Genomic DNA, 22,867 nt, shown 5'->3' on the forward strand with positions numbered 1-22,867 from the left:
GGCACGTTCTTCATTCACTGCCCGTGTGCTTGCTCACACCACTGTTGCACAACATCGATGTTCGTGGCAGGCGGCTGCGTGGTTCCAAGTCCAGCACCCCGCGCAGAGCCAGTGCTATCACTGCACCGTGGCAATTATTTATCAGCCCTCTCAAAGGTTTTCATTTAAAAAAGGCAATGAGGTGTGTGAGAGACCCATGTCCCATTTAAAGCATTGTTTATGTCCCTGTATTCTGATGCTGTGGCCACTGAGTTGTGCGCTGGCTCTTCCCTCCCTGCTCAGGCCTGAGCTCAGCCTGACGCACCCGCGTTGGCACAGCGCTGGCACCCGGCCGTGGGGCTGTTCCGACAGGACCGGGATGATTTAGGATGAGTTTGGATGGGCGTGTTGAGAATGTGGGAACTTTGGGTGGCTTCAAGTGGAGCCCAGTTTGCTCTCCTGGGGAATTCGGGGCATGAAACCCCCAGGGCTGGATTTTGGACACTGCCTGACTTGGAAGGAGATGAACAGGAGGGTGCAGGACCCATGGGACTCCCTGCCCATCGTCCCCCAGGGAGCTGGGGCTGCTCCATGGCCGAGGCACAGCTTGGGCAGCTCCTGATGGCTCCAGTTGCTGCCCAGGCCCTTTTTTTATTAAGCCCAGCTCCTGGCCTGCTGCTGAGCTCTGCCTCCTGTTGCCCTGCAGCTTCTTGTGGCAGCGAGCTGCGTTTCTGGAGCGATGCTTTGGTGCTGGTGCACGGCTGTTCGTGGAGACCAGGTCTGTATCGTGCAGCTGAAGAGGTAATAAAGACATAGTTGTGATTGTTACCGTATCTGTTCAAAACTCAAATACAAATTACCTGTTTGTTTGACTTGCTACCTCAGCAGCGTTTACAGCTGTTAAAACTTTCCACAGGCTTTCACCAGGATCAGTGAGGCCATCTAGTGACCAACCAGCATCACTGAAGAGAGGAGCCCTCCTGCCTCACTCGCCTGAAACCCTCTCTGCCTCTTCCAGTTTGAAGAAATACCCCGAAGTTTGTATTTGCAATGATCCAGAGCAAAGCCAAGACACAAGTGACGTGAAACACCAAGGTAAAACATTCCCAGACCCACGGGGTTCAGTTTTACAGCAGCACAAATGCCTCTGCTCTCAAACGGGTGGGAGATGCCGCTGGTGAGATGAGAGCAAGGAGGGGAAACAGCAACCACACACCACCACACGTGGTGGAGCACTTCTGGGTGCTTTTTAGATGATGATGGGTGAAGAAGAAAAATGGGTCCTTGCCAGGAATCCTCAAAGAGGCAATAGTACTAAAATAAGCAAGGTCTGATGCTTTTAATTGCTGGCAGCTTTTTCTGTGCTGTTTTCAAAGGCAATGCTTGGATGTGGTGTTACCGTGGGTCCTGGGGCAGGCTGGGCTCTGAAGCCCCCCCAGCACAGCAGGACAGGGCTCTGGTTAGGAGCCCCCTTGTCCAGCACAGGCAAAATTTGCTTTACCACAGCGAATCTTCAACGTGCACCCAAGTGCATTGATGTGAAGTTTGCTGCCCAACGTGACTTAGTGCAGGATGTGACGCGCAGGTTTCTGCCGGGAGCTGGTTTATGATCTTGGACTTGTTCAGCTTAAAAAGGAGACACTGCAGCAAAGCTGCACAGCTCCAGGGCAGATCAGAAACCTCCAGCGTGGCCCAGCGAGTGCCAGCGTTGGTAGGAAGCCCTGTGAAGGCTGAAGGTTTGCTCCATCTCCTGGGCTTTGGGAATAATGCAAGAGAGCTGCTTGAGCAGGCAGCCTGCTGTGATACAGGCCCCAGCAGCAGCTAGGGATGGTGACAACAGCCCTCTCTAGCAAGGCTTTCCCTTCTCATCTGCTGGATACAGATTCAGGACCACACAGGTCATCGCCCAGGGCACGATTTGTCATTGAAGACCGCTACCCAGAGCCCCAGCTGCAAGGAAAGCTGATGTGACATTTCCTGCTTGGAAGGAGGGATGGTGAGCAGTCGGTGCTGGCAGCACAGGAGGAGTCAGATGGCAGGGCCTTTGAGAGAGGGTGATGAAACCTTTAGCTAAGGAGAAGCTCCTTGTCCTCCATCCAACTTGCTTATCCTTGTCGCCGTAAATCCTTCAGCAAGTCCTTGATGATGGAGGGATGTGCTCCCTCTCCCAGGGCATCTCCTGCCCAGCTCTAGCACAGCAGGCATGAGTCTCCATTTATATTTAATCATTAGGGTGTCGTCGAAGAGCCACAGGCGGAGAAAGGTTTGCAGCCAGCAGGGGCTCAGCTGGAGTAACTCGAGAAGAAGCCTCCCACCTGTTCCTGCTCGGAGGTTAGGGCAGGACGAGCCCCGTACGTACATGCTGAAATCATCACGTAGCTGCGCCGGCGGCGTTGCCCGTGGGCACGTTTTGATGGCAGGATGATACAGGGCACGGGGCTGTGATAGGGTCGTACGCTGTAAAGTCAAGATACACCCCAGTGTTTGAAGGGTGACATTGCTACCCAGAATGACTCAAATGTTCGATACCTGATCTGCTGGCTCAGTGATTTTTTCGTTGTCTGGTTTGTGTTGAACAGAGCGTGATTTACTTGTGGAGATGGCTCGTTGGAAAGGTTACGAGGATGATTGTCACTCCTCCGAGCATCCTTGGAGTCCTGTTATTACAGTTCTGATTATGTAGCACTGGAGTGCACCGGTTAGAGGAAAATCACAAACTTGCCTAAAAAAGGGAGAGGATGTTAGAAAAATTAATTCTAGCTACTGGCTTTAGCGTGGGGCTTTTGTTGCTCTTGAGGCTCTGCCATGCAGTCTTTGAATCAGTCCCTGTCCCTGCTGCTCCCCCTCAGCCCCCGTTGCACCCCAGGGCTCCACTTTGCAGCTCCCTCTCAAGCTGCTTGGGCAAATACCTCAAAAGTCAGGCATCCTTGTTCTGTGTAAGCAGCAAACTTTATCTGGTATGTATCTCTCTAACAGCTTGGAGGTGTGGTGGGTGTTCCGCCCCCCAAGATGATCACCGCTGGTTTCCCCACAGGGTGTCTCCCTACGATTGTACTCGTTGCTTGGTGGTTGTTATTGTTACGATCCCCATCATCTGACCCGTTATAATCCCATATTGCATTACAGGGGATTGCTGGGCATACTTGGTGTATGCCTCTCTTGGTCAATTTTAGCCTGTCCCATCGAGCCTACGAGGTTGGTACAAGCGATGCACGGTTATGTTACACAGGCACATTCCCTGACTTTTATCCAGTTACTGCCTTGGCTCTTGGAGATGGCATGGATTGGCAGTCAGGGGCCATAAATGTGTGGGTTTTATCAGCAAAAGCCAGGATTACAGAAATTCCTCTCAAGTATTTGGCATCAGTATGTGTTCCTCAATTACCTTAAAAATGGAATAAGTTTTAGACACTTTAAGCATAGTTTGACAGACTGCTTAGAGTTAAATTGTGATGCAGGAGTTCATCCCTTCTGATATTTGAGTTAAAAACTTGTCAACCCTTTTGCTTTCAAGACAGGTCAGAAGTTTTGAAGAACATGCACAGAGGAGAAAGATTAGGTAAGCAGGGCAATGCTGCGCTACACCCTGTTGAGGTTCATGCTCCTTCATCCTCTTGTAAGTACTTGCCTTAGGAGCAGCAAGCAGTAAGTACGAATTGTGCATTAACAATGCAGATTTTTTTTTCCCATCAGCACAGTAAGAGTTTGCTCCTAAACTACTATTATTTAACACTTCTGAAGTAAGCAGAATTGGAGGAGGAATTCCTAAGCAGGAATTGGGAGCTCCTACCCGTAGCGATGGCTGCAGGTGCTGCCTGTCTTCTGCTCACATTTGTGAGCTGCTGGCAGAGCCCGGTGCTGCCCGGTAACCGAGCATCTCGTGCAGCGGCTCATTAGCGCCTGGATTCTTGAGCAAGTGTCAAATTGGCATGAAGATAACGAGGCTGCTGATGGCAGTGGCATTCCTGTTGCATCAAAGGTGGAGGTATTAGTCAGGATTTTTGGAAAGCTCTCATGGAGGTGCCTGCAAACGTTATTGGGATGAAGATGGGGGTTTTGCCTTGGAAAGGACCCCTAGATTTGGCCAGAAGAGTGCTTGCAGCCCGGCGGTGTCCCCTGCTGCCTTAACGTGCCGTTTCCAGTGTACCAAAACACTAAGCAACGTGTTAGAAAAGGAAGCGAATCCAGTACTGGATGTAATTTATGGAGGAGACCTAAAGTAGGCAAAATGTGATACCCATCTTGGAAATCTGCGGGATTAGCACCCGTGCCACTTGGGAGAGGTGTCAGTGGGCAGCCCTTTGCTCTGCGTCCCACGGGGGAGGCATCGCTCCCGAGGTGTAGTGTTTCCTACTCACGGTATCGACAAATGATATATTTCTCCTTAAAGACAGCTTGCTTTTTAAATCTGTGATAGCGTTCTCAGGATCCTTGTTTTCCATCTCGAGAGGACTTGTTGGGTTTGACCCTACTTAACTTGGCAGATCTGACAAGCCCACGGCCCAAGATGGCCTGGCTGAGGATCACGGAAATTTAAGAAGGTGGCCAGGGGCTTTATTTACAGTCAAGAAATTAGCAAGAGATTTGTAACCACTGAATAGACAGCTTCTGTGACCCAAACAGCATCGTTTGGGGGAATAACATACCAGCTACAGAAGAACATTGATTTATTTGATAACATCAGGAAACCATTTATGGACTCCATTATGGACAGCAATTGCTGGGGGCTAAAGCTGCTAAACCAGATAGATTGATGTGCGGGGCTGCTGTTGTGCTTGCTACTGCATAATGTAAAATAAGGATGGGCCCTGAAATACCAAAGGGGCAAACAGAAGCATTATGTCCTTGGCTTGGTTTGTTGTTGTTGCTTTTTTTTTTTTTTTTTTTACCATTTATTTCATACTTAAAATGTTATCCTCTTTGCAGCTGTGTAGCTGCATTAGTTGCACGAGGGTCTTTGGGTTATGGCTTTTTAATAGAGGTTAACAGGGCTTTGAACACCGCGGCTCTCGTTACAAAGCTCAGCACGGAGAGGCCTCATCACACGGGGATGGTTTCACTGCTGGGAGACTCCAGCAGAGCACGGCTGGGGCTGCAGCAAGAACGATTTCGGGCTCACTGGGACCTGGTTCCACAGCCCCTCTGTGGCTTCTTCCCTGTGAAAAAAGCATTCGCAGTTGCAAGGTGAGGATCTGGCTTGATCCCCTCTGCAAAGCCTAGCTGAAATTAGGAAAGGAAACCTTCCTGAGCAGTGGCATATGGAAATTTTATCCTAGTAGAAAAGTCACCCACCCACGCTACTCTGCTTTTACAAAGCAACCATGAGCACAGTGGTGTCAGAGATGGGGTTTCTGGTTTGCCATACAGATGTAGGAGCCTGTAAAATATCCTAAAGAAAGGAAGAAGTAGTTTTCAGCTGGAGCAGACACTTAATGAAATGAAGGATTTTGAATAATCTTGTATAGTTACATCAAATGGATACTATCAAAGTAAAGTAGTTGCTTACTGATTTGGTAAATAAATGAAAAAAGGTAGGAAAAGGATGAAGCTGAGATGACTTTTCAGCCAGGATCTGGTGAGGGTGCAAGTAACAGCTGTGGCAGAGATGGGCCAGGGGGATGTCTGGAAGCAGGGACTGGCATCACCCCTGGGCAGCCTGGCTGTGAGCAGGACACGCTGTGCTGGAGCAGCTGCTCCAGGCAAATCCTCGCTATGGGAGCAGGGCTGGGGCCTGCGTGGACACGGTGTGCCTTGTACCGACTGCTCACTGCCTCTTCCCAGCTCAGGTGGTTTTATTGTAACCAGGATCTGGCTTTTGGCAGAGCTCTTTAAGTCGTGCAACAGGTGAACTCGCACCAACTCCTGCAACATTCAGGTTTTAAGACCTCACTAAAGGTGGTCAAATCCCCCGCTGCCTGCAAGTTTGGGATATTTGTGACACGATGGATGCAGACACCTCGTGCTGGTTCTTCCCTCGGCACAGAACATCCCCCAGGCACCTCGCAGGCGCTGTTAGCTCCCTCCACCGACGGGGCGATTCCCACACACAGCAGCCATCTCCTGCGGGTGTCCATGGGGGACGCACCAGCTGCACTGAAATGTCAGAAGGGTTTGTGCAGCTGACACGTTGCTGAAAATGGAGCATGGCAGCATCTCCATAAATTCTCTTCGTCCGGCCAAGTGCAGCTTAATATAGCCTTAGCCGCGCGTCTGCTGCACTGAGCCCGAGAGCTGCGGCTGCTCGTGACCAAAACACGAAGTTGTGGATTCAACCGAATGAGCTCCTCCTAGGAAAATAATCTTTAAAATTTAAATTTCTCTTCAGTTTTAACAAGTCGTAGAGGAAGGACAGAAGAGCAAACATGTCTGAACACAGCCAAGCCTCTGACGAAGATGTGTCCCCTGAGGACATTGATGAAGACGAAATCCTGGCGAACCTGTCCCCCGAGGAGCTGAAGGAGCTGCAGAACGAGATGGAGGTGATGGCCCCGGACCCCGAGGTCCCGACAGGGATGATACAGAGGGATCAGACCGAGAAACCCCCGACAGGGAGCTTCGACCACAGGTCGCTGGTGGACTACCTGTACTGGCAGAAGGCATCCAGACGCATGCTCGAGGACGAGAGAGTTCCCGTCACCCTCTTGCCCTCTGAGGTAATGAGCAAAAAATCATAAATATTTGTTGTGCATCTGCTGTGGGATCTGTTTTATAGCTTTAATACCTTAATCCACCCCTGCTTCCATTCCCTATGTGAGGTACGATACAAACTATGAATTTAAATGCTCCCTGAAAGCCTCGGTAATGTCAGGATCCAGCTTGGACTGGTGTCAGGGTTTTTGTTTTGTTTTGTTTTTGTTTTTTTAAATGTTTTTCCTCCTTTACTTATGCTTTTTAACATGAGAAAATCCTAATTCTGTTTCAGTGAAGCAAACCTCTGAGAAAATACCAGATAGTCAGTCTGGAAGGTGTAATTCTGGTTTGTGTGGCTTTGCATATTGAACAACACTATAGTGCTTTTCCACAGAACACTTAGTCTAATGAACACGATTAATGTAATACTTGATAGAATTTAATGCCACTTTGGCAAAAAAAAAAAAAATCCCATAATGTATTTTAATAATGTGAAATTTCACTCAAGACCAAGAATGGAAACTCCATGAACTGGTCCCACCCTTTTCAATATAATACTCAACTTTTATTCAAAGTCATGGGGCAGTATGATGAAAGTAAGTTCATACTTGGATATTTTACAGGACAGGGCCACTACAAACTCCAGGTTATTATCCTCAGGTTTTGAGATCTGCTTTGTTGGCTGCTGGCACTTCTGGCCTGGAGGAGCTGCCTCTGGTGTGATGCAGACCTCGGTGCTGGGGTGCTCCTCAGAAAGGGGGAAAAAACTTTAAAAAATCTCATCCAGGAGGGGCTGGGGAGCGGGTGGAAGCTTGCAGCTGACTATTTTGATGCTAAGGGCACCGCTGCCTTGTGACAGCGGTGTGCAGAGGCCAGTTTCCCATCTCTGGGCTCAGAATGAAACATTTTGCTTTATCCCAGGGACTGCTCCTATGACGGCAGTTGTTCCATGCGGGTACCCGAGCACGTGGCCTCGCTGCCTCGCGTGCTGGGCGGGCACGTTGTGGTCCTGGTGTGCCCTCTTCCTCCTCTCTTAGGCTGGGCACACGGTCAGTGCTTCATGCGGGTTTCCAGTGCTTTGTGGCATGTGAAACAAACTTTCTTATCAAGAAAATGATAAAAATCACATGAATTCGAGAGGCGGAATAGAATCAGAGGTTCTTAATCCCCAGAAGGGTTTCGGGACCACCATAACATAGTGTTAGATACATCCAGGAATTAATGGTCAGCGTTCTGAATGGGCAGAGATGGGACACTGCCTACAGCCACTTTCAGAGCCATCGTTCCTTCAGTCCCAAGCAAGCCAGCACACCGTGATGTACCGTCAATGGCACTTTTAAGTGTTAGTCTATAATGGCCATAGATGTGTATTAACCCATCGGTTGCATTTTTGTTTTGGGACAAAGTTAACGTACCAAAGCCTCGTTGGGTCACGTCAGCTGTTTCTCTCTTCCACAGAGGAGCGCTGCGGGGACGGGAGGCAGCGGCGAGGCGGGCGGCAGGAGTGGGCCAGAAGCTGAGGGGAAGGAAAGGCACTACAGGAACGAGAGCTTGGCCAGCTCGGGAACACAGCCTGGAGAGACAAACAAGGGTGGAAGCAATAAGGAAGCGGAGGAGGAAGTGGAAGAGGAGGAGGAGGAAGAAGACAATGACGAGGAGGAGGAAGAGGAAGAAGAGGGTGATGAGAGTGAATCAGAAACAAAGGAAACTTGCAACCATGAAAACCATCGCAGTGATCAGACCAGTGAGGAATCAGGTAGAGAATCAGGGGAAACAACAGAAAAGCCAGATGAAAATGTAAAGAAAATATCCAAATTAAACATCCCTAAGAAGTTAGCACTGGACACCAGCTTCATGAAGCTAAGTGCCAGGCCCTCAGGAAACCAAACCAACTTAGAAGAGAGCTTGGAGAAAGTCCGAAAAAACAACCCGGACATGAAGGAGCTCAACCTGAACAACATAGAAAACATCCCCAAAGAAATGCTGATAGACTTTGTCAACGCGATGAAAAAGAATAAGAACATAAAAACGTTCAGCTTGGCCAACGTGGGAGCCGACGACAACGTCGCCTTCGCGCTGGCCAACATGCTGCGCGAGAACAGGAGCATCACCACGCTCAACATCGACTCCAACTTCATCTCTGGCAAAGGCGTCGTGGCCATCATGAGGTGCCTGCAGTACAACGAGACGCTGACGGAGCTCCGCTTCCACAACCAGAGGAGCATGCTGGGCCACCAGGCCGAGATGGAAATCGCCAGGCTGCTGAAAGCCAACGCCACCCTCCTGAAGATGGGCTACCACTTCGAGCTGCCGGGGCCCAGGATGGTGGTGACCAACCTGCTGAGCAGGAACCTGGACAAGCAGAGGCAGAAGAGGCAGGAGGAGCAGAGGCAGCAGCAGAGGAAAGAGCAGAGGGAGCTGATTGCCATGCTGGAGAACGGACTGGGCTTGCCGCCCGGGATGTGGGAAATGCTGGGGGGACCTCTGCCCGAACCCAGCATGCGCGAAGCCCCCCCGGCACCCAAGCCCCCCATGCCTCCCTCCATGCCCCGGAGCCGAGGGAGGGAGAGCGCGAGGCCGGAGGCCCCCGAGGAGCCGCACAGAGCTGAGCCCGTCAGCTTCAAGGTGGTCAAGCTGAAAAAGGTGCAGCGCAAGCCCGCCGTGCCCGAGTATGTGGAGCCCACCGAGAAAACCAACCTCAAGGACGTGATCAAAACGCTGAAGCCGATCCCCAGGAGGCGGCCACCTCCCCTTGTCGAAATAACCCCGAGGGATCAGCTGCTGAACGACATCCGCCAGAGCAACGTCGCTTATCTCAAACCGGTGAGCGTTTAGCCATGGGGGGCTTGGAAATGCACCCCCAGGAGATGTGCAGCTGGATTTTGGCATCATCCCTAGGGCAGGGGTTGGTTGTGATGGGCTTTGGTTTGCACAGAGGAAGGGCAGCAACTGCTGGAGATGCCACCGTGCTCTCGTGTTTTGCTTGCCCCATCATAGGGCAAGCATACAAATAAACATGGAAAGAAAGCTGAAATGCCAACAATAGTGTGGGATTTTAACCTCTTGTTCCACAATTGTAGAGTTAAAAGAGAGGAAATTCAGTCGGGGTAAACAAAGGAGCGTTGGGTACAGCTGCGCTCTGGGCCTGCCTTTGGCTGGGTGCTTTCGGCAAAACTGAGCTTTGGTGTGAGCGGGATTCAAAGTTTTTAAGTTATTTTCTTCCTATAAAGAATCCTTTCTAGCAGTGATGCTGCAAAGACCCTTCTACAGCATTTTTCCATGTCCCAGCCTCTGCCTTGCTTTTTGAAGCCTCGCAGCAGGATGGGTGGAAGGTTTTATCTGGAGCACCCAAACGTGTAACACATTTTTACAGCTGTGTAAAAGCATTTCAGATAAATAGCTGGTCCTGTCCAATACTGATTTTCTGCAAAAGGCACAAATTATGTTTTTTTTTGTTGTTGTTGCTCTAACCACCAGTTTTAAATGTTGTTAATAAGCTGCTGAAAAGCAGGAGGATGAGGGCCAGAGGCAGCTGCAGCACACAGGTGTGCCCATGCTGCAATCGAGCCCAGGTGTGCACACACACACTCACACTCACACACCCCCTTTGCTTTCATTTATGTCTATGCCAAAGTAACGATTCCTGGCCGAGCCAGGAGCTGTGTCTGGGTGTCTCAGATCACCTGGAAAGAGGAAACAGAGACTTGTACTGATTTCTACTTTTTTTTTTTTTTTTAATATTTTGATCCACCTGGCATCAGGCCAGATGGGTTGGATTTGGGGCGGTAGGGTTTTAATCTCATCTGCCTGTGCCATTTGCCATTTTGGTAACTGCTATTTTATTTTATTTTTTTTTTGGCCTTGATACCCACAGCTTCGCACAGAGGTTTTACTGCCTGAGCCAATCTGGCCTCTGTGGGGAGGTTCGCTGTCTGCAGAGGGATTTCCTAGGTGTTAAGCATTGCAGACAGCAAGTGGGGAACTACAAACAAAACCTAATTCCTGACCAGATCCCCCTAGTGCTCTTAGCTGTTGCATTTTTGATCCTTTCATAGTTTCTGAAGGATTGTAGGTTTATGTTAAACTAAACTAGTTTGGGAAATAGGACTGAGAAATTCCCTCTTAATATTTCTTTATTGTCCTTGTCCAGGTGCCATTACCAAAGCAGCTGGAGTGAGACCAGACTGACCCAAAGAAACCAACTTGGAATAAAGACTATTCAAGTTTTGCTTACAATTGTTTTGGCAGAAGTTTTCTGCAGAACCCAGGTGGTGTATATGAATGACTCTTTGGGAACAAAGATATGCACTTTTCTAAGAGCGATGAAAAAGGCTGGCATGGGAAAAATCAGTGCTAAGGTTTTCCATCAGGTATCAAACGATCCCCGTGCCATCTGCCTGCCAAATGGATTCAAGGCTCCAGTTTGTTGTGGGAGGATTTTCTCAGAGACATCAATAACCTTAAGTCTTTCTAGTTTTTCAGTAAACTGTTTTGCTCCCATGTTGTCCTTCTGCTGTCAGATTCTGCAGGAACATGCTGTGCTTTAGCTTATCTTTCTTTTCACACACACGCTCCTCGATTATTCTCTTGTCCATGAGAAATGCATTTGGTTTCCATGTATACAGCTTTATTTTTTAGGCTAAGGAAATGGAAATGAAATAAAAGCTTTATCCAGAAGAAGCGTGCAGCACTTCCGTGGCTAACAAGAGGCCTGCCGAACAGAGAGGCTGCTCTGGTGCATCCAGCACCTCTGCGTGATGGTTCCAGGCTGGTGCATTTCAGCACAATGTAGTTGGTTTTGTACCTGATGAGGGTGTAAAAGATAACACCACGCGCTGCTTCAAGAACTGTGATCATCACTCCCCGTAGCTCTTCACAACAGTGCTCTGGCAGCTGAATCCCAGTGCCACCCCACAGATATTATCACAGCCCTTTGGAATCGCTGATGTTCAGGACCTCTTTGAATCCAAGGTGCTCTCCACTGGCATTAGGTCAAGTTTTCTTTTTCTCCTTGTCCTTTTTGTATCTTTCAGCTGATCTCTTTCAAATCTGTCTTCTTCTAAACTTGTAACATGTCTTAGCTGTACTTCTGTCTGCAACTGTAATGTCCCATGCCCAGTAAAGCTGGTTAATTTATTATTTAAGACATACTAAGCAGTATTTAAGAAATACAAAAGGGAGAAGGGAAAGCTGCTTCTGCACAGCAGAGGCATAGAAAAGGAAGGAATGTTTTCATTGCACCTGTTTTTGGCATCCCTTCTTTTTGTAAAGGCCAAGAAGTGGGGAACAGGCCCCTGCTGCCCTTGAGAAGCAGGTCCTCGAATGAAGCACTACAGGTGCTTCAGCCAGGAACAGCCCAAGCAGCAGTGCAGAGCTGACAGCTATTACCAAGGAAGTTACATCAGGACTTGAAGCCCCGCTCTGGTGTGTGTTCCCCCACTGCACAGGCTCCTAAGGGATCGCAGGAGGGAGGCAGCTGGGTTCAGAGACCCCAGAACTCACCCGACTGCAGCAGAGCTGCCTCCCCAGTGCTGCTCAGGGCACAGCTCTGAGTAATTGTAGAAGCAGGCAGAAATCCCTCCCACATAATTAGGAGAAACGTAAAATTGCAATTAAGAAGTTACATAAGGGACTGAAGCAATGCAAACAAGTGCTTACATATTTCATTTCTGCAGCCTAGCATGGAAGAGCAAGGCTGCGCTGTTGCTGCAGTTCACACACAGCTCCCTTGTGCCTCAGCAACATTAATACTGAGGCAGAGCAATCAAACCCAGCCGTTTGTCACCAGTTTGTGCAGCTGTAGGGTGACACCAGAGCTCCCACCACCACCCCGGGGAGGCCACCAGCCGTGGGAACAACCGCGAGCCTAAGTTCGGAGTCACGCTTCCCATCCTGAAATAAATGCACTCAGCAGTCACCATTAGAGTTTATTTTTCTTCGTAAGTGTGCAGTTTTTAAAATTCTACAGTAATGATGAAGTCATAGGCTACTACCTTTAAGTGTGGAAACAGTTTTCAAAAACAAAGACCATGCTCTACAAGTGAGGAACAGGCCATTGACTCTTCAGCTGGAATTATTTTCAATAAATACTGATCACTTTAACACTTAAATGGAATGACATGTTCAGATTTCTACACAGCTCACTATGAAAACAGCATGGTAAGTTACATAAAAGCTTCAACTTCAAGGATGTTTGCTTGATTATTTAATTACTTTATTAGAAAAAGAGAAATGCAAGAATACTCGAAATGGAGTGTCACCTGGACAACTTTTCCCCCATTTTATTCTGTAAGCTCCTATTAGCAAGACAATCCCATCAGAGCTGGCAGTTTGATTAAAATACATATAAAAGAATCCCACACACCACTTTAAGGAGTTGTTACAGGCAAGTATCTTGATGAATTTGGAATGGGTCTTCAATAATTGTATCCTGACATTTATTGCTTGTATTTGTAAACCTGAAATCCAGTTTATTCCTTTGAAGAGTGTTAGGACTAGAGTGAGCGAGATGCATGTTTTACTTGTATCTTTGCATTCTGGTTAAGAAGAAAAAGAACCACGCACAAAAACACACATCCACCTTCATCTACAAAACAGCCTATACAGAATGAAGCAGAACAAGGTAAGTCCTAAAGTAGCAATGTTTAAAAACATCAGCAGGGGTAGAAACCTAGCTCGTCTAGCTTATGCACAACCGTTTTTCCTCCCATGCTTGGCCATAGTTCAGGTGTTACGTGAGGAAGTTCTGACTCTCCTGCAGAGAAGAGCAGTTCCAGGGGGTAACAGAATCAGGATTTCAGGAAAAACAAAGGTGTGTTTTACTGGAACCGAGAGGCACAGTGCCACATCTATTCTCCATGCTTAGATCTATTTTGACTGTTTCCCAGCTACCAAAGGAGGAATGTGAGGTGAGGACAGGAACCCATATTGGTTACACATATTGCACAGTTTTTCCTGCTTGCCAGTTAAGCCAGCAGCCTGATCTCAGTACAGACCCCTGCAGTCAGGGGTTTAGATGCAAGAAAACGTATGTTTGATAGATTCCAGCTCACCTTGAACACTGCCAGCCTGAAGGTGCTACACCCCAAACCAAACTGGCTAGACAGCCGCCTTGTAGACCTGGGATGAAAGGGGTGTTACTCTTACTAACAAATGTGCTACAAGACAGTTTGTCTGAGAGGCTGCATTCCAGAGGTTTCCATCTCTTCCCCTTCTAGCCCCCAAGAAGAAGAGACGAGCAAACACGTTTAAGTTGGGATGTATTTCTGTAAACACCAAAACATTTCGCTATACAATAGAAAAAAGTTACTCTTCTTATATTCTTAGAGGAGCCCTGAATACCTTGGAATACCTGTATCCTGCAACTATTAATCTGTATGTACCACATGTGCATTTCTTGTTTTGTACACAAACTGAAAGCAAGCTCGAACAATAGTAAATAGCAATTACACTCCTGCAACAGGCAAATCGCCACGTTGCAGTTGCTTACTCCTTTGCTTTCGATATGTAGTCAGCCAGTTTGTTGATACTATCCTCCTGCTGTTCTAGGGCATCCAGTATGATGCCCATTGGGGTCTTCTTCAAACCTATTCCTTCCATTTTGTTCTCCAGCTTGTTCTTTATGTTCCGGAGCCTCAGAGAAGCATGGATGAACATCACTGCACAACAGAAACGTGCTTATTAATTGGTCGTGTCCAATGAAAGCATAGTGCTTGTAGCATCCATCTTAAGACACACCCCAAAGCCACGACATCACTGGAATATGATGTCTAAATGACTGCTTAAGTAACTGCAAATACCCATTTAATAATAACAATGCTGAAGCTAGCTTGTGCTCGTTTGTGTTCCCTCCCTCCCACCCCTGATTTTTTTGGGGTGGACAATTTAAATAAAGAGATTTAAAGCCATGAGCCACTTTAGACTTTGCAGGCTTATTTGAAAAAGCTCAGTTCAGCACCCCTCACCCTCAGCTTGGAGAATAGCAAAAATACTTACAGAGGAGAGGAAGAGTGATCCCGAACATGAACACCATGACGTCTCCCAGATAGGAGATCAAGAAGTAGCTCGACAGCATGATGACTATTACAAACGTGGTTGGGTACTGCTTCTTCATCCTGCGGAGTATGTCCTTGTTGTGCGACACCCACACAAACCCCATGAACACCAGGACCACCACAGTACCGCCAATAAGCATGTTCAGGGGACTCAGGAATCTGGAAAAAAGAGGGAAAGAAAAAAAAAAAAGATTGAATTATCCTGTTTCAGAGCCTTCAGGACTTGTGCTCACAGAGCAAACATCCAGCTCGCTGTTGAAGTTGTTGCTGGGCAGGTAAGGCATTAAGAAGTCAGTTGGTCTTGCAAAAGCTTTACCAACCTCTGTTTTTTTTTTTTTTTAACAGAGAAGCTAATAGCACAGATGCAACTGAGCAAACAACCCTTAGCCATGAATTAGCATATGTAGATGGTCTTTGTGTTCTCTTCCTGAGCATAGCTGAGGATAATGAGTGTCTGCAGCAGCTGGTTACTAGAGGCACTCACCACCAGCTGACCTCCTGCCCAGGTTTACAAAAGGTGGAAGGTAGGGGGATGCTGAGCACAGGAGGTTACTTTTGTTGTAGTGGTTGTTGTTTATGCCTTCAATACTTACCAAATTTGCATGTGGTGTTCATGTCAAAACTAGTATCTGGATGTAACCTAATGGCAATTTGCTAGGACAAGAAGGGAATGAATGCCATTCTCTGCCCAGCCACCTAGGTTGCCCGTTTTCTCAAGACAAAGTATTTGTTATAGCCAAACTACAGCAGGTCTTTGAAAATACCCTAATATTGATACAAACGGTTATACTAATTCCCTTGCCAAGCAAACGTTAGATTCTGAGGTAAGGTCATACTAAACTGAAGACGGGTTGTGTGGGTGGGTGGCAGGGAGGGAAGGTTCCCCCAGTGGGTATGAACCTCCAGATTTCATGAACCTCCAGAGGAGCTTACCCCCACCAGCACAGTGGATGGAAGCCCTGTCCCAGGCAGACATGCCCAAGAGTCAGAAGGAACCAGAGTGTGGGCTAAGGGTCTTGTAGGAAGAAGAGCCAGGCCTGGCAAAGGAGCTGCTGCTGAGGTTTGTGTTGTGTTATTGTTACCAGTTACCAAGCAAGCCAAGGCACTGAGTGGCTCAGCTTTGGACTATAAACAGCAAGCCCCTTTTTTGGACCAGGGTGAGCCCATCACCTGCTCACACCACTTTCCCAAGTATTCAGAGGTTGCTTTGTCCTCAGCTTTCACCAGTGACTTTGCCCAGAGTGTTTCTGTATTTGCATAAGAGCCAGGCTCTGCTATGTTTCACCTCTCTAGCAGTAAGCTGTGTGATTTTAGCTGCACTCTGATTTACTCGCTTGCACGTGCACAGACCTGACAGCACAGCAACTGAGCACTCTGAGCTGCTACAACTGGCAGCAGCACAGCACTGTCCTTTACCCAGACAGGGGCAAGAAGGATTTTATCCTGTACTCTTTGCAGTCTGCCTATCCCAAAGCTCATGGGCACGCTGACTCACCACTCCCCCCCGCTGCTGAGGAGGATGCTCTGGGTTGTGGTCTGTGCTTCACATCCGGCACAAACAGAAGAAATCTCTTGCTGGTCTGCCAACACCGTACCTGCATGCCAGGGGGCATTTCCCCAGAGAAGGAAGAACCCGCAGGAGTTACTTCAGAGCACAGCCTGGCTACAATTCTGTAAGTCAATTGTGCCAACAGGAGACAGGACAACTGGATGGAAAGAGATTAAAATTCAGACTAGCTCCCCACCTGCTTCTGCTACTCACGCTGAAGAGCCAGCACGGCTTTTTGGAAACGGTGATAGGGCAGACCTGCTTCTTGCATCTGAGTCACTCTCTGCAGCCAGCCAGATTATATTTAGCTCTGAATTGCCAATCCTAAATTTCCAGACTGGAAAAAGTGAGCAGTACTGCTCTGGAAAGAAATTGGTTTCATCTGCGTTCCCTTGTAGCCGGAGAAGGAGGGTGGCTCACGCCAGGACCACACCAGTGCCCTGTTTATGCACACACTGCTGGCCAGAGCAGATTTTTAAAGCAGAAGTCACCTCCACATCAGAACTGGCTTAGAGTAGAGATGGCCAAACTTACTCGGATGGCTCACAGCAACCATTTGTTTTGCTCCAAAAAATCTTTTGACAAGATAATGCTGGAAGGAGCAGAAGGCTAGGCAGGGCTCCATGCTACCAGGTGTCTGGTAAATGCTCGAAGAGCTTCGTCTTCCCTACCCTTCCCTTTGCTCTCTTTACAACTTCAGAAACTGGTGGTGAAGAGCAAACCCTCCATCATTATAAGGAAAAGACCAAAGACTCCCCTGCTTCATGCTTCTTTCTGGAATTACACAGGTTCTGTATTCCTGACTGGCTGCAAGGGAAGTGAGGAAAAAAAAAATACAACACCAACAAAATCACATTCAAAAGATCCCATTTTCCTGGGGAAAGTTAATTGAATTACATGTTTGCTCAAGTGGGCTGCATTCCAATGCGTACAAGGAAACAGGGAACATAAGTATCAAATGAAGTCATTCAGAGCCACAGGAAAACAGATGGGGATAGCAGTTGCCACTAAAAACTGGTATTCAGATTCTCAGCCATGTGTCCGCAGAGTTGGATACTGATTACAGTGCTGGATAAGGTGTCGCACACCAAGCTCCCCTTTATTGCTTGAATCCCCCACAGCATAATTCATAGCGCTACCTAAAATTCTCCCAGAAATTCAGATATAGGCACTTCTGCTCCAGAAACAGCATTTTTCAAGGAGGCAGATCCCCATTATCCTGTTTCACTCAGAGCTGCTGGCACACTCCTCTCACTACCACAATAGCTTAAGACTAAAAAGGAAAAAACACAGGCACGTTATTTTAGAACATGTATCCGGGGAAAAAGAAAACTGCCTAACAGCCCTGGAAGTCACCTTAGAGCTGAAGCACCAGCACGGATATTGGCCGGATTTATCCACAGATCAGAACACGATATGCCAAATTCATGGCCAGGCAAGAAGGCTGGAAGTCTTTCAAAGCTGCTGAGACAAGGTAAGTGCCCAGCCTTAAAGCATGTTACAAGATACTTTCTAAATATAAGTCCCTTTAGGAGGGATTTATAGGGCCTCTCAAATACTTGAAAATGTAATGCATGGAACTGTTAGCATGTCAGTGTTGTGGCAACTTGATTTGGGGCTGCTCAGATGACTTGGGGAAGATGAACTCTTCTGGGGCTCGGAAAAAAAAAACAACAAAAAAAAACATTCTGATTGCCCTAAAAGGAGTCAGATGGCAGGACTGAACATTTGGGGGTGCAATCAGCCTAGAACTCAGAGCACCCTAACAGGATGCTCTACTGTACTGCTCTCTGCAGTAGACACGATACAGCCCTGGGAGGATGCTGCAGCCTCTGACACCGCTGGGACAAACCAGCAAAGAGAAGCTGTCACCTGGATTTACCACCAGCAGCATCTCAAGGCAACAGCAAGTACCTGAAGTTCTGTCCCTCTTGCCCTTCAGGGACCAGGCCGGCCACCACATCTGTCTCAATACAAAGTGCAAAGATGGGGGGAAAGAAAAGAATAAATAAAAGAAAGTTGCTGTTTGCTCCCAGGGGCAGGGACACAGGCACTGCCCTGTGCCAAGTGCGGCCGTGGGACACGTTGTGTTCGTCCAAGTGGTATCAGGAGACAGCACAGGTGCCACCAGCTGGGGCTGCAATGGTGTGGGAGGAAGTACTGTAACTATACACCTACTTCTCAGAGCAACAACAAAACAAAACAAAAAAAATAATAGATTAAGATGAGTGTTGTTTTTTTTTTTTTTTTTAAATTGCATTCATATTTCTAGACTCTGTGCTACATCTGTCACAAAGCAGGTTGCATTCCCACAGAGCTGCAGAAAGTCCAACAAGCTCTGCCTTCAGTGACTTGGTCTTGCTGGGTTACTTCACACCTGCAGGCTGCTGCACAGCCCCATAGCAGCAGAGCTGACCACCTCCTTGGAGAATTTACAGCTCCAGTGTAGCAAAAAAAGAGGAGGGTAAGACTCATCCTCTGAGCACTGCAGCACGAGCCCAGAAGTAGGGCAGGCCACATAAAGAGAAAGCAAGCAAGCTCCTTCCTTGAGTCACCTCCCCCTCAGATGGCTGTCTCAGGGTGATTATTCAGCAGTTGCTGGCACATCTGCTTCTTCTGCACGTGAGTAGGCACGTCTGAGCAAAGGCACGGAGCTGGACACTTCCGATCACTAAGAACAACGTCTCTTTACTCAGAGCAGCACAGCTGGGTCACTACAGCACATAAACATGAAAATTCCCTTTTAGGAAGGCTCGTGCCTCACCACGTTCCACACAAGGGACAGGTGAGCGCAGTTATCTGCTTCCTTCCTCGTTTGTGCTCATTCAAACGACACTACAAGAGACAGCAGGTTCTGCTTCCTTCCCCTCTCCCCATATTTTGGGCTGCAGTGAGGTCACGTAGCTGCAAGGAGAGGTAGCGCCTACAAGGACAAACAGAGTGCTGTCCTCTGACGTGGCACTAACACGTCTGGTCACTGCCAGGTGAGTGCCCGCAGCAGGCACGGGTTTAGCAACGCTTCTGTACTCACTGCTTCTCGCTTGTGTTGCTTTCAGAACAGGAGCGGATCCTTTCTGCACAATCTCTATGAAATTATGTAGCATCATTATGCAACGTATGTTTTAGAGCTGTGTGTGTTGTGCACTGTTCTTAATCTTTCATCAGGCATTAGACACTAAGCACTCTGCTGCTCTGGTGAGGGAATTACCCCCAAGCCAGCTAAGGCTGTGGTCTGGGGTGGAATGAAATTTAAAAAACAAAAAAAGACACCCACGCTCATTCATTGCTAGGGGTTGTACAGATGGCCAGTAGATGCGGTAGAGATAAGTGGGCAAAGGAAAGCTCCATCGAACTTCAAGCTTTGGAGAAAGAATTATGCCAAAGGACAATGAAGACTTGTAGTTGTAGCACTCTGAAATGCATTGTGCTTCTTAATGCTATCACTTAGACAGTAGTTTATGGTAAGTATGAGGCAACAAAAGCCTACAAGAAACAACCTTGATTTAAGTAGTTAGTTTGAACAGCAAGACAGAGAAGCCTTGTCAGAGTAGCTGAAAGCCCGGACAAATGGCACTTACTGGGCAGGAGGATTGTTTGGAGGAGGGCTGCAGGCTGCTGTGGGAGGCACAGCTCTTAATAAATATCAGTGCAGCACTCACAGTAACAGGGCCCTGGCTCAGAGCAAAAAGGGCAGTCATCATCCAGCTCCTATGCAACTCGGGGAGGGACACAGTTTGATTTAGCAATGATCTTGGTTTTTATCAGCAGCAGAGTTCCAGGAAAGAAATAAAAAAGAGCACGCTAGCCTGCATTGACTCATAGAGGAGTTTGCAGGGCAAGGAGTAAGGGGAAGAGGAACTGTTGCTGACACCAGCCTGTACGAGTAGAGTGGCAGTCATTCAATACTTTCGGTTTCTTGTTCACGGATTTAATAGTTTCTGCCTAGAATAAGCAGAAATAATAGTTTTCTGCTGGGGCCTGAAAGCAAAATTGAGCTGCAAAGCACAGAACATCATTTACATGTAACAGTAGCCATCGGAAGGCGAAGGGAGGGGAAGAGGCAGGGCAATGATGCAGCAGAGATCATTACGATTGCATTGCATTCATGGTAAGGTTATTCCATACCTTGCAGAGTGATGGAGATAGCGAAAGGTTGCAGAGGTCAATGTTGTTGTACAGGAGGCTGTAAATTAAGCCATGGCAATAAACTCTGCACTTGTGCTATCAAAAAAGCCCCAGGCTACAACTTCCGTCTCAGCACAGCATTACCACAGCTACCAAGCTACTACAGCAGCCAAAAATACCGTATTTGTATCACCTGCCTGTCTGTGCAATGAGATGGCTTAAAAACAGGTAGAGTTGGTCAGGGATAAGTTTAGTTGTGATCACAAAGACCACTGCATGAGCAGTTTCAGTAATCCTGCCCCTAGGCCTGTACACAGTCCTGGAGTTCCTAAAAAGCCACGATAAGCTCAGGAATTCCTGCCCATTACAGAATGAAGTGCAAGGCCACAGCTTAGTCATCAATGTAAATTTAATCAGGAGAACTTTCTTTGCCTTTCTCCCAAAGCTACAGTCTGGCCAAGTGAAAAATCTTTTATTAAAAAGAAACAGGTAGTTTTTCTTTACTGAAGGGTTAGCCTGTTCCTGTAAGAGTTAGTTTCCTATCCTTTTACTTCAGTGTTGGAAGAATTGGGTTTGCCATATACCAAAGGCTCCAAGATGCACAATTAAAAAAAAATAATTCCAGGTGTTTCTTGTCCACAGATTTCAGCTCAGCAGGTCACTGCTCGATATGAAGATATTAAAATTGCAGTTCTGGTGTTAATCTCTACCTTGTGTGGCTCCATTCTTCCTCCTCCCCCAGCAAACCAATAGGAAATAATTGGGAGATATATCACCATCCTTGATCTGATAAGAAGAGATCAGAGTTCAAAAGGAGAAAGGAATTTAGGAGACGGAGTAAAGTTGCTGCTGTTCCAGCCCTCTGGACAGGGATAAAGAAGCTATTGACAGTTTTTTTTCCCTAATTTCTTGGGGAGAAGAGTTGTTTGCCTGCCTTCCACAGCTCCTTTGATTTATCTAATTGGCCACAGAACTGTATTGGTAAACAAAGGCAGATGAATGCTTAAGATTAGTCTGAGGTGGGCAAGAGTCTGCAAGTCTCTTTTTACTGGTCTAATAATCCACCAAATTGACTGCAACATATCACCACCGAAATTAAGAAGAAAGTCTACAGCATTATGCCAAGCCGTTACACACAAAAAAAGAAGTAGGGTTCTCAGCCCCTCCTGTCACAGGCCCACACTCCCTGAAACCTGGAGACTTTTCACTGACTCAGATGCTGGGTGAAGAGCTTCAGATGCAGAACAAGAAGGGATTTAGGGGAGGAATTTAAGCCTCTGCAATATATAAGATAAGATATACTTCTGCCAAAACCACTTTGGCCTAGTGGCCAGGCAACCCTCCAATTTAAGCATTTGAGCGTTTGTCGAGGAGTGCTGGAAATGTATTCCAGTTTCTATATTAAAAGCTTAATCATCACAGCCTCTGCTGCAACTGCTGCAACTCGTGATGAAGAGCTTTCTGGTCTCGGAGCAATATTCAACCAGCAGTCACAGGCCTATACTCAGGGGGTGATTAGGAATTATTTCCCAACTCCCCGTAGGGATGCTGACAAGAGCAGGGTCCTGCCTTGAAGGTCTCAGTCTCGCCCCAAAATGAAACAGATGGGCATCCTGCTTATCTTTATTATCTTTATCAGGGGTTTTTTATGCACTAGCTCAGAAATAAGAGTGGCTGTTCTGCCTGCTGGACATGAGCTTAAAACTATATGGGAAGCACAATTCATCCTTTTTTTTCCTTGTTAATTCAAAGCCAAGTTTATCTCTACAGCAGCACTGGGCAGGCTTAGCCAGGCAGTGCTGGTCACTGTGGAGGCCCCACTGACATCCAGCACCACCAGGGCTGCTCCCCATCACCCCACAGCTGCTCCCCGCCACCCCAAAAGCAGCCGGGTGCTCCTGCAGGAGGTGCTGAGCCGTCTGCGGATTGGGGAATAAAAAGGAGCTCCCCGAGCCGCTACACAGCCCCAGAAAGACATAAAAAAAAAAATCGCAAACCCAAATCAAACCCAGCGCCTCACCCAGCCCGTGGGGGCTGTCCCGGGGCTCAGCGACCCCCAGGTCCCCCCCCATCCCCGACCCCCGGTCCCCGCCCGGGCACCGACCCCACGATGGCGACGACGGCGGCGGCCACCATCAGGTAGTTGGTCTGGTAGTAGAGCAGGTTGCTGACCACGCGGTTGTTCCATTTCGAGATGTCCTTGAAGTCGGGCCGGGCGAAGCGGTCCGAGCCGGGGAAGAAATCGTCCCAAGCCCGCAGCGGCGCCACCTGCACCTCCATGGCCGCCGCCGCCGCCGCGCAGGCCTGAGGGAGCCGCGGCACCGCCCCGGGGCGGCTCCGGGACCACGGGGGGAGCTCGCCCGGCCCCGCACCGCCCGGTTCTGCCCGGCCCCGGCTCGGGAAGGGGCCGGGGAGGAGGCAGCGAGGCCCGGGGAGGAGCCCCCTCAGCCGCGGCTCCTCGAGGAGTGCGGCTGTCAGGGCGCTGCCCGCCCCTGCTGCGCGCTGGGTTCTTTGTTTGCGAGATGAAACG

At 48.2% G+C, this 22,867-nt stretch overlaps 2 protein-coding genes across 3 annotated transcripts; one reads left to right on the forward strand and one right to left on the reverse strand.

Moving 5' to 3' along the window:
- Nucleotides 1-3,135: 3,135 nt before the first annotated feature.
- LMOD3 (leiomodin 3) lies at nt 3,136-14,176 on the forward strand. 2 transcript variants are annotated; one of them, XM_084530326.1, is made up of 5 exons: nt 3,136-3,174; nt 3,494-3,538; nt 6,305-6,632; nt 8,068-9,432; nt 10,760-14,176. In XM_084530326.1, exons 3-5 carry the CDS (start codon nt 6,342-6,344, stop codon nt 10,784-10,786), a joined length of 1,683 nt encoding a protein of 560 aa, XP_084386452.1. In that variant the 5' UTR covers nt 3,136-3,174; nt 3,494-3,538; nt 6,305-6,341; the 3' UTR covers nt 10,787-14,176. The 2 variants fall into 2 exon arrangements, with proteins under 2 accessions (XP_084386452.1, XP_084386451.1); XM_084530325.1 differs by lacking the exons at nt 3,136-3,174; nt 3,494-3,538 and having other exon boundaries at nt 6,230-6,632.
- Nucleotides 12,524-22,666, reverse strand: ARL6IP5 (ARF like GTPase 6 interacting protein 5). Its single transcript, XM_084530331.1, has 3 exons — nt 22,442-22,666; nt 14,605-14,822; nt 12,524-14,267 (listed from the first exon to the last, which is right to left on the reverse strand). The coding sequence occupies exons 1-3, from the start codon at nt 22,615-22,617 to the stop codon at nt 14,095-14,097; spliced, it is 567 nt and encodes a 188-aa protein (XP_084386457.1). The 5' UTR covers nt 22,618-22,666; the 3' UTR covers nt 12,524-14,094.
- Nucleotides 22,667-22,867: the final 201 nt, after the last annotated feature.

The sequence above is a fragment of the Aythya ferina genome (assembly GCF_964211825.1).
Source record: "Aythya ferina genome assembly, chromosome: 10".
Lineage (NCBI taxonomy): Eukaryota > Metazoa > Chordata > Aves > Anseriformes > Anatidae > Aythya > Aythya ferina.

Bases quoted from the DNA above. Each gene is read 5' to 3' on its own strand.
- ARL6IP5 (XM_084530331.1), bottom strand. From the start codon at position 22,617: ATGGAGGTGCAGGTGGCGCCGCTGCGGGCTTGGGACGATTTCTTCCCC. The intron at 14,823-22,441 runs GTCGGTGCCCGG...TCTTTTTTCCAG, and splicing joins GCCGTCGTCGCCATCGTGGG to ATTCCTGAGTCCCCTGAACA. The intron at 14,268-14,604 runs GTAAGTATTTTT...TCTGTTGTGCAG, and splicing joins GATCACTCTTCCTCTCCTCT to TGATGTTCATCCATGCTTCT.
- LMOD3 (XM_084530326.1), top strand. From the start codon at position 6,342: ATGTCTGAACACAGCCAAGCCTCTGACGAAGATGTGTCCCCTGAGGAC. The intron at 6,633-8,067 runs GTAATGAGCAAA...TCTCTTCCACAG, and splicing joins TCACCCTCTTGCCCTCTGAG to AGGAGCGCTGCGGGGACGGG. The intron at 9,433-10,759 runs GTGAGCGTTTAG...GTCCTTGTCCAG, and splicing joins ACGTCGCTTATCTCAAACCG to GTGCCATTACCAAAGCAGCT.